Source organism: Pholcus phalangioides, unplaced genomic scaffold, assembly GCF_987345545.1.
Source record: "Pholcus phalangioides strain wild (caught in Gottingen) unplaced genomic scaffold, Ppha-v1.0 ptg000009l_1, whole genome shotgun sequence".
Classification (NCBI taxonomy): Eukaryota; Metazoa; Arthropoda; class Arachnida; order Araneae; family Pholcidae; genus Pholcus; species Pholcus phalangioides.
This window is the reverse complement of record NW_028301602.1, coordinates 44,474,971-44,486,404: the sequence shown is the minus strand read 5'-3', so window position 1 is coordinate 44,486,404 and position 11,434 is coordinate 44,474,971. Positions and strand designations below refer to the sequence as shown.

The following is an 11,434-nucleotide window of genomic DNA, read 5'->3' as shown; positions in this document are numbered from 1 at the left end:
GATCATTTGATCATTTTTGTCGCACCACGGTCATTTTCTGCACACGAGGGCTAATTAGACCGGGACCTACAATTTATTGCCGATTCCGAACGGCAGGCTTGTTTTTCATACTCATTGAGAGTATTGTTTTCATACTCATCGAGGTTGGTGCGCTAACCCCTCGATGGGGGACTCTCTGCGGTAGCAATTTTTGTTGCGGTCAAGTCCCGTTTTTTGTTGTACTCCTGTGTGTGTCAGGAAAAGTTTTCTGACAAGGACGAACTGGGTATCGAACTCGCGACATCTCTAAACATCCTTTGGTACTTTAGGCGAGCATCTTATCGACCGGGCTACCGCGCCCACACTGTTTTGATTATTCACATGCTTGCACACGCTCACTCTTTCGTCACTCACATTCTTTCCCACTTTCTCGGTCTTTCTTTTGGTCGTGCATTAACTTCGCTCTCTATAGGAGGTTACTCTTTTTATCTTTCGTATGCTTATACACTCTTTTGACCACTCCTATGCTACATACTATCTAAGTCACACTTTTGGTCACTCCCCGATCTATTCCATCACTCTCAAGATCACTCTTTTGGTCACTCACATGCTTCCAAATTTTCTCACAAGCTTTTCTTTGAACATTTCTTGGTCACTCACTGATCTAGTCCCTCGCCTCCATGCAGAGGTGGATTTATGGTTTTTGACTCCTGTAACCTATACAAATTTTGCTGCCCTTCAATATCATTCTACTAATTTTACCCCCCCCCCCCACACTCCCTGTAAATATGCTTCTTTGCATATTATGATGTGAAAAAAACATATTTATGACAATAAATTGGGATATATTGACAAAAAGAAACTCAAAAACATTGATTACATCTATAATAACTTTTATTGTTCGAATAAATAAGCTTATCCATCTGTATAATAACTCTTCACATAAATGTTATCTACATTAGTAGCTGCACAGATAGGTACAATAAACTCATGTGGTATATCACATCTTCTCGAGGTCATCGGTTTCTTTTTTTTACAACACAAATCAAATAAATCGTCTGTTCTGTTTGCCCTCAGGATTCGAAGAATACAATGCAATACATGCGCGAATTTACCCAGTGAAATCCCGCCAGTATAATATATATATGTATATGAATTTTTAATATGTTATATGATTGGGGTTAAAAATTATATTCCTGTATCAGCCCTTTGAGGGATAGCGAGAGAATCTTCTGGAAATATATATATAGTATGTATAACATGATTATTTTATATAAGTCATGAAATTTAGTTTCAGTTTTTAAAAAGTATATAATGTGTGAATCATATAAATGAGAAATGGTCCCTTCGTCATTTGTGTGTACAAGTCGATTTGGTTCGTTCTTAGAAAAGAAAAAAAACACAGCGTTTGATGTTGATCATCATTGAAATAACATTATAAATAGTTCCGCCATCTATGTATAAGCTTTCCTCTTTGGTAAAATATTTCCCAGGTCAATCTTCATCCATGATACAGTTAATAGTCATACATGCTCAAGAGAAGAACCTTTGGTCCCTAAGGTGACCAAACATTCCTTTGTAGGGATTCCAATATATGAGCCCTGTGCATAATTGTTCCTCTCCAAAGAAAAAGTGAGGGAATTCTGAAGGAAATACGGTTGTTAGATTCCAAAAGCAAAAAACTACGGAACACACATTTCTCAGTGACCTGTCAGCTTCATGGAACTCTGCAAAATTCACTAGAATTTGCCTTCAACAGATGCCACCACTACAATAATGCGAACCCTTTATTAATGTTGTAGAAAAAACAAATCTTTCTGAAGCGCACCACCTGGGGGAGGGGGGAGCAATCGCTGAAGAAGGAGGCTGAGTGCACTAATAACTCCTTTAACTACTTTCTTTCATTCAAACCTAAGCACAACTCTGATGGTCTACCGCCATGGGCAATTTGCTACAGAATGAGTTCTGCCAAAAGTGTGCATATGTACCTAAGAGGCCGAGTGTTATGCATCCAGTGTGGTATGTGCAAAGTTAGTGCTGCCATATATATTTCAAACGATGAGTGAAGTGTAATGATTGAAAATTTGTATTGTTGTAGGTATGCTGCTCTCTGTGGTGAGGCTTTTTAACAGGGAAATTGGCCCGCATTAAAATTGGGAATCACAAAAAACCAACTTCAGGCCACCACTGTGCCGCAGGTGGGGTTTGATCCTGGGTACTGGCTAGGCAAGTTGGTCACTATGACCACTTGTCAGCATAGCAGCAAAAAAAAAACAAAAAAAACATGATACCAACAGCAAGCAGTGTTCCTTGAACTATTAGACTTAACTCATCTATCCATGAGCAAAAGTGTGACGTTTGTATTATCGCTAGTCAATCGCTGTTCCCTATTGTTTTTTTAAGTGTTTTCGAGACATCACTCTTTAAAACGTTGATTGAAAAGTTACTCTAAATACAACAACACAGTGATATCATTAAGCAAACAACTCATTGCTGCCATTCTTTTTCTTTCCCCCCAAGACGCTACAGGATGAGCAATATATGACTATATGCATCCCTTCTGATCTTTTTTTTAAGTAGATTCAATTCCTATTACTATTTTCCACGACCACAAACCCATCACACCTACGATTTTCTTTAGTTTATGCTTAAAAGGAAAATCTTATTTGACTTTCGTAACTTTTTTTCTTTAGAATTTTGCACAGTTTCATTTTCTGACTTGAAAAAGCTTACTTATTAAGGAAAGCTCGCATATGGTTTAAAAAGAGTAGTTGAAGTATTTTTGAAGATAGTCGATTTTCAAAATCAAAGTAGTGTATGGAATTTTACGTATGCATCTTTCATTTTCTGCAATGTATCTGTATCACAAATATCATGCAAAATTAGACATACATGTTATCAGAGCATGTGTAATCACGATACAAAAACATCGAAATAAACGTGTTATAAAAACATACAAAATATAATGAAACATTTGACATTTTTATTGTTACTTTAAAGCAGCGTTTCCCAAAGTGGGGGGATTTAGCCCACTGGAGGGGGAGGGGAACTTGAATTTACATGATGATAGTAGTAGTATTATAGCTTAGATGGATGGGTTTGCATAAGAAGGGAGGACTAAGAATTCTTCTTTATTCTCCTGCAGTAGAAGCGGTGGGCAAATAAGTCTGGAAGACCCTGCTTCAAAGTAACCTACCTCCATTAAACTATACAAGAAGTCTGTCTCTTTATTTTACATTTGTAATCACCCACAAAAAATGAAATGGACATTCGCTCAATGTGTCACGACCTCATTTCAACTATGATATACTCTTCATTGATAGAATACTATGCCTCATATTTTCATTATCACAATCTTTTACATAGAGCACTCTTTCTTTTTTCAGGGCTCTAATTAAATACGTATATATATAATTTATAAAGAACTGTTCTACAATTTCTTTTGTGATAATTACACATCCAGGTAAACGATTTTTTTTTTCTTTATCAACAACAAGTTACTTTGAATATCATACAATGCATCGCACAATACACAATTCTAAAAAGTATATGTAGCACGTGAACTAATTTTTGCAGTCAATCTGAGAATCATCATAAACGTTAGTTTCGTTAGACACCTATATCAGCACAAAAAAGTGCTTCTCACGTAGAAAGTATAAACGACTAGATACAAAATGCCTAAAGTCATTAATTGTACATCATGGTTGTTTTTCTCAAGTTGTGTCTTTCACGCTGATGTTACATAGCCGCAGGCAACACTGATAAGAAAACATATACGCACGTGAAATTGTATATATATATTTTAAAAACAAGCAAAATTCATTTTTATGAATGATGAATGAAAAATTAGGACCAAAAAATCGAAGTATTAATCCTCAAAATGAAAGTCTCTATAAACAAATGAATGGATATTGTTAAACCCATGCGAAATGAAATGAAGATTCGTTCAGAGAAAAAAGAATCAAATATGATAAAATAACAACCATGAAAAACATGAAATTAGTTTTAAGGAAACAAAAACCGGTCTTTGAAATATTTATGGAGACTGAACTCGACACCATCCTCTTCAACGAGGAATTTCAATCCTCTAGAAACTCTACATTATTAAAAAATATATAAATGGACAAAAACTCTTCACTTGGCTAAATGTTCATATAAATGCTACTCTTTTTTTCCTTTGTTTGAAGATTTTAAACTGATTGGAAACAAAAAAATCTAGCACCCAGAGAATGACATCATTATAAAATTAATTTGTAAATAAAAAAGAAAGCTTAGGAAGCAGAAAACATTTTTAATTCAAAACAGTATCTTCTAAAAAAAATCAACATATAAATGTTTTTATTTACTTTCTAAGCGTCAGTTAAAAGTGCCCAAATGAAACGTTTTCATCTCTTTTTTTTTTAACATGCTGGTTATCACTCTTCTGTCTCCCAAGGTGCAACAACACTGGTGCAGCTCCTACATGGAACCGTCAGGGACACACCAGATGTTTTCGCTGGCTCTCCGGAAACTGGGCTAAGCCGTGGCACCTGCAGTGTATTCGGATTGTCTTGCTCAGGGACATTGTCTCTAGATCCAGATGGAGAAGACCTAACAGAAATTTAAATTAAAAATTATTTAATCTATGGGAATAAAAAAACACACACACACACACACACACAATTTCCTAACTTTGTACCTATTCCCAATAGTGACACAATGCTTTTATAATAATGACACTGCTCAACATTGATTTCATTCTCAAATATTTCTCAGTGATTTTGGGGTGCTTATTATAAATCTGACATTAGTTTTGCCAAATAGGTTCTAGTTTTTGAGGTGAAGTGAAAATTAAAGTTCAATAGTAATACACAAGTAGCATGTACAAATCACATTCAAAGTGTGTGAAACGTAAATCAATAATAAACTTAATGTAGTGAAACCTGTATAAAACGGAACGTCCAGAGACAAATTATTTTCCATTTCTAGACAGATTTCCCTTTTTACAAAGGTGCACAACAAAAAATATATGCAGTGATTTATTTCTGTCATTTTGCAAAACTTAAATTTTGAGAATATTATCCTAACTACTATAGACCAACGAGTATTAAACCATGACATGCATATTTTATTATTTGGAATTTTTTTCATGTTTTCTGTTTCAAACTACTATGCATTTGAAATTTCATATTTAATTCGCCAATTGTTAAACTTCAATATAAAATGTTCTCCTGAATAGCAATAGAATGAACACTCACTTTTATCAAAAATAAGAAATTTTTAATATTTACAATAAAAAATTGAGAAATTGTATACCTAAACTTAAAAGTAGTGGCAATGAGATCAACAACCAATAGCATTTTAAAAAGAGATTCTACATCTCTGTTACACTTAAATTTTTGCTTTTTATGCCTCTACGAAATTCATTTTTTTGTTCAAATTTAATAAGCGTTTCTTGTGGTTGGTGGCCCTCTCTACACTAAATAAAAATTTTCGCAGTAGACAAAACACAGTATCGCTAAATTGTGAACAATAATTCAGTCTCTTTCTCACCTATTCCTCTCCCGAACTAGTTTAAATGGAAGTTATCAACATTTGTATAAGAAAGAGTGCTTTCTAACAATAAGCCACCATTTCTATCTTAGATGAAATGCTAGACGGGCTTTTACTAAATTTTGAATTGTAAATCTGCTTCAGTGTTGCCAACAGTCAAGAAATTTTCCAACTAGATTCTTCATTAAAAATAACTAGAAATCAGGCCTAAAAAACTAGAAACAATTTTAGTCATCCTCTTGGATGACCTTAAATGTTCTGGGAAATACAAGACATATGACCATATGTCCTGTATTTCCCGGAACATTTTTGTATTTTAACATACTTTACTGATAGATTACTAGTACAAAGAAATTTTTTTTAAAAAGACTAGAAAAACAATTAACAACTAGATCGGGATCTTTTGCAACTAAATAGACAAAAAAAAAAGACCAGATATAGTTGCAAAATAACTAAGTTGGCAACACACTGATCCACTTCCACCCAATCCCAACCCCCTTACTTCCAGAACTGGTTCAGATAGATAATAAACATTTATCGTTTCTCCAAGAAGTGAAAGTTTGCTAAAAAAGGGGATCAGTATGACTTTAACTTCCAAAAGAACAAAAAACGTGCACTTGGCCAAAAATTCTTTCCGTTTCAGCAGGTTTTTTTAATCTAAAAATTTACTAAATATGTCTTTCGTTTCTGCATTACACAGTTTTTGTCTTAAAGGTTCTCATAATTTAAAATAACATTAATTATCCACTAGACTATTTTTCTGTTCCGTTCAAGACGGGTTTCCATATCATACAGTGTCCATCTTAGACAGGTTTCTCTGTATAGATAAATAAAGACCACTGATGTCTGATCATAATATAAATGTTATATTATATTGAATATAAAATAGGAAAATAAAAAAAATTGAAATATAAATTCAACGCCAAAATTAGTGACTGCAGACTAAAATATTGAAATGTTTAGAGATGCATTATCTGAAAAGCTAGAAAGAGAGAGAGAATTCGGCAAAACCAATACCAGTTTTAAAATCAGCAGCCCTAATATACTCTGAAAACCATTAAAATTTCCTTGGAAACATTTGTTTTTGTTGGGCAGTGTAATTAATATAATAACTGAATACATGCACATATTTTTCATATACGAGTCACATTAATTCTGACTAGAGTTGCTGCATTAACTGAACATTATGGTTGAATTATATAGCATATACTCAGAGAAAGTAGAAAAAAAAAAGATTGTTACCTGCTTGAATTCAAGTTTTCTCCAGGTATGCCAAGATCGTGCAGATCACTCGTGGAATGTGAATGCCTTGATGACATGGACGGCTCTTCCATCTCAAGGCTATGGCTCATGTGAGTCAAGTCCACCGAGCTGCCTGACAAATGACTTGGATTTGCTCTTCGCTTTGCTCCAACAGCTGACATTTTCTTTCTAACACCAGCACCAAAATTGAAAAATCTGAAAAATAAATACAAAACGAAATGTACATAAAGATACATAAATAAAAAATTAATTTTCAAATCACATGAATTTTTTTTTAAGAAATTGCTTTTGTCATCGCTATATTGTTACGATAAGATATTTAAAAAAATGAATAAACTGAAAATTTCAGATATTTCTGAATAAATTCGCACATTCCGCTTTTTTTTTTTAAATTTTACCGGAATGTACTGATGTTCCTAGAAACAACGTCAAGTATTACAATAAATAAATAAACTATTCTCTGAAGAACTAAAAATATTGAAATACACCGATTTGAATGAAACTTATAATACTTTTTAAAGAGCTTGCGTATAAAGCAAAAAACTTCAAAAAAAAAAAAAAATGTTTGATGAGACCAGCTACAAAATATGTTGTATAATTTCGACATCAGAATTAATAAATTGTCCCAAACGACTTCATGGTGAAAACAGATTAGTGCCAAGACAGCATACAATTATTGTGTGCTGTCACATCGTGACAAATGAACATCGTGAAAATTTCTCTGGGAAATTTCTAATGAATTTGTGCGTGCTGTAATAAGTTGTGTAAAAGTGCATGGCCCTACCTTTTTATGTTGTCAGAGTTATGTGTGTTTCATATTTGAGAAGTGCTGCCACATTAGAAGTGGAAGTGGTAGGTGCAAGAATTCTAGTCAGGGACACCAGAACATATATGCTCATGTTGCTAAAACACCAATCGTCATTCAAATATAGCTCACCGCCCCCCCCCCCACATCAGTTCAGGCGGTGGGAAATTAAATTTACCAAAAATGGGACATTTTTGTTGAATGTGTGACAAATGGTCTTCATACATATCCAAGTGAACATTATGTTCATTACTCAAGCAATACCAAACATTTTTGACTTCCGGTGTCCCTGATTCTAGTGTTTATGTAAGAAATTCTGCTGAAGACTAGCTACTCTTTGCAGAGAGACATTTTTATATGGGGGAAACCAGCTTTCACTGAGATGGGAAGCAGGGTGTGTTTGGTCTTCAAAGCTTGCAGTCAAAGTTTGAAAACTGCAACATTCAATACTAGAAATTCTGCTCTGTTTCCCCTTCAACAAAATAAGACATCCTTCTCAGAGAATTCTAAAGTTGATACATTGCTAATTAATCAATACTAGTTTTATAGTACCGCTGTACTCGAGCAAAAAATAGTTTCATGTTATTTGCAACACAAGCTGTATTTCCAAAAAAACAACCTATCTTAATACTTTTCCCATTCAATAGATTAAACTTACTTTTTTTTTGAAGATGGGTGTAAGGCATTCACTAATAAGTTCCTGTAATGCTCAGACCTGAGGAAACGAGGGTAGGTATCTTTCTCCATGAGGGAATAAACGTGAAGAACAGCAGCATCAAATGTATAGCGAGATGGATTCTTCATCTCCTCTTGCACTGCTTCCACCGTTGCACTGTCAAGATTCACTTCACAAGGAGCATTTGGAGAAAGGAACTCACTGGAAGTAACAAAGGTTATTTTAGAAAGTAGATTATTTTATTGAATTCCACATAACATCTGGAATTACCTGTCATATCGCATAATTGAAGAAAAAAGCATTGAGCATAACAGCAATGTTTAACCCTTTAATTGGCAAACATTGAAATATCCAGGGGATAAAAATTTTGAGGGGCAATATTGAGCAATGCTATGACAACAAATTACATGACAAAAAAATTTAGTGCCAATGTTAAAAAAAAAATGGGATGTTGCACTTCAGGGGAAACACAGTGTATTTATATGATTTACTTAGATTTGAATAGTATAAAAATGTTATAGAAACTTCATGAACAGCTCACAAATAAAAATTGAATGTTTAGGAGTTGCTTAGAAGCATCAATGCCAAAATGAGCTCAACATATACAATGCCTTTATTTGAAAAATATAAAAAACTCAAGTGTTGCTTTTGGGAGTAACACTGCCAAATATTAGGTTAAAATTTAAAAACTGAATAGTTTTGATTGCAGGTCATTTTTTAAAATATAAATAGCTAACGATGTAAACTATAACAAGTTATAAGAAAAAGTTTTCATGGAAACAATACAGCCTTTTTATACACACCACACCTTCATTTAAGCCAAACACAATTTTCATTCAAGAACCACCAAAATACAAAACTTTGGACAAAGCTTAATTTTGTACGCTTAACTTACCTTGTGTTTCCTTTGAGAATTTTATGATGTTATTGATCAAACATTAAAAATTATTTTGGAGTATTTATTTATAAAAAAAAATTAATTGGAATCCTCTTAACATTAGAACGCCAGAAAAAAGTTGGATAGCCTGCTTTGAATCAGCCAGAAGAGCTAAAAATAAGAGCCGTTGTGTACAGTTGCTATAATTATAGAAACAAACAATAGAATTTACCACACATAAAATTGATTTTTTAAATTAATTCCCAACTCCATATATCATAGGAACAGCAAGATACCGATCCAGAATCTTGAAAAATGTCAGATCCGAACTATTTGCCCCATTGGATACATTCCAGAAAACCATCTTCACAGATAGCAGTGATAGCAGTGCAAAGATAACAGCCCATGATACGGTCAGGAATGTGCACACACTATGGCTAATATAGTATGGACCTCCCCCACCATATCAAAAACTCATTCTGTATATTTATAATGAATATAAAAATGTTGCACACACTAGTGTGAGTATTTGAATGTTCACAATAAAAAAATAGTAGTACTTTAAATATCCTGTTTGTATTTTTGGATTATTCCGCACATCATGAAAGAAAGTAAATAAAAATAATAAACTTTTATAGTTTAGTCAATTATGGTTTTCTGTAATTGGCTGAAGACAGACAAATATATTAATACTATCTGTTACCTGCAGCTTCACTCCGGTGGATTTGATAATCTGAAAATTCCTTTAGAGGTTTAATTTTGAAAAATCCTTTCTTAGTGAGTCTCTACGTTATAAAATAAAACAACTGACCAAATTTCATATTGGGTGCTGTATGGTATAGGTTGATAACATACTTGCATAAAGTATTAAAGGATGCTTAGAGGTGTCACAAGTTTGATACCCAGCTTGTCCTTGTCAAAATCTTTCTTGACACAGGGGTACAACAGGAATGGCTCATGACCACAGAAAAAGACTGCTGCCACAGGGAGTCCCACATCGAGGGGTTAGCGCACCAACCTCTCGGTAAGTATTAAAAAAGAAAAAGCTGCCTTCACAATTGGCAATAAATTTAGGTCCTGGTTTAATTAGCCCTCATGAACAGAAAATGACTGTGGTGCAACAAAAATGATCAAATGATCAAATTTCATACTCATAATGTTAGAGTTTCTCCATATAAACTTTGAGAACCTCCATTACGACTCCATTAGAGAAGGGGTTTGAGAATTCCTTTGAACTTTGAGGAATTCCTTGTTAGTGTGAGTTTCTACATTATCAAATAAAACTACTGGCAAAATTTCATGTCTGTAGTTTCAGTGGTTTTGGCTTGATGATGATGAATCAGTCAGTTAATGAATTAGTCAGGACATGTTATTTCATACGTACAGATTAAAAAAAAAAATGCTAACAAGGAAACACTGATTATAATAACTTGTAAAGATAAAAAAATTTATACTTGTAAATGGCCTGCACTTTTCTGTCAATGTCTGATTTCCCACCTCTTCTGAGATGCTGCACAGCTTTCCAAAAAAGGATATTTTCGTGACTGTATTCAGTTCTTAAGTAACGCTCAAATTCTTGTACCCCAGTAGGATCCATCAATAGATCCTCCAACGACACAGCCCACAGTTTTACTCGTTGCTCAGTGGGAACCTCCACTCTAGCAAATGAGAAAAGATTTTTTTTAATATAACGAAAACGTTTCATATCTGTATCTAGAAACATAGGTAAAAAAAAATGGCTAATATGGACAATAACATTCCAATTAGAAGTACAATGATTAATTGACTATTGTGCTCAGATCACACAAATTAACCTCTGAACACTGTCGCCCAAGTACAGTTTGAGCAACTCAAATGTGCAGTATTTGTGATTTTGGTGATTTTGGGCGGACGAAACATTTATGTTTCTATTCTGTGAAGCCCAAAATGAGTTTGCTTTCTTTTTCGGATAGGTATTTAATGCTTAATTAAATACCTATTATCGCCATTTATTTTCATTATAGATGGCGATATTTGTCCATTTCAGTAGAGGATAATGTAGTGGGTACGCATTGGGAATGGTTCACGCATTTTTAAAGGCAACATTGGGAATGAGTGTTTCACACAGTTAGTAGGATTTCTTAATTTCTTGTCATTTTTTGAGAATTTTTTTCTTTTTGCAGTCTTTTTTTTTCAAACTAAGCACAACTATGGTCTATCGCCATGGGAAATTTACTACCGATTGAGTTCTGCCTGAAATGTAAGTGTGTGTACCTAACAGTCTGAGTGCATATATAGTGTTGTGTGTGTGAATTTTTTGTCC

The 11,434-nt window shown here is 33.9% G+C and overlaps 1 protein-coding gene across 2 annotated transcripts in view; it reads right to left on the bottom strand.

Annotated features, from left to right (window-relative positions):
* Positions 1 to 851: 851 nt before the first annotated feature.
* LOC149083150 (regulator of G protein signaling 11-like) overlaps positions 852 to 11,434 on the bottom strand; it is a 58,786-nt gene continuing 48,203 nt past the window's right edge. Inside the window, exons 13-17 of one of the 2 annotated variants that reach the window (XR_016193219.1) lie at positions 10,587 to 10,790; positions 8,238 to 8,456; positions 6,754 to 6,969; positions 4,326 to 4,569; positions 3,629 to 3,737 (exon numbers count right to left, since the gene is read on the bottom strand). Coding sequence is in view for 1 of the 2 variants with exons in the window: in XM_089236300.1 (XP_089092426.1) it covers positions 4,395 to 4,569; positions 6,754 to 6,969; positions 8,238 to 8,456; positions 10,587 to 10,790 (814 nt within the window). In the remaining variant the exon portion in view is untranslated. Of the gene's footprint in view, positions 4,570 to 6,753; positions 6,970 to 8,237; positions 8,457 to 10,586; positions 10,791 to 11,434 lie in introns of both variants that reach the window. The other variant, XM_089236300.1, reaches the window with a different exon arrangement.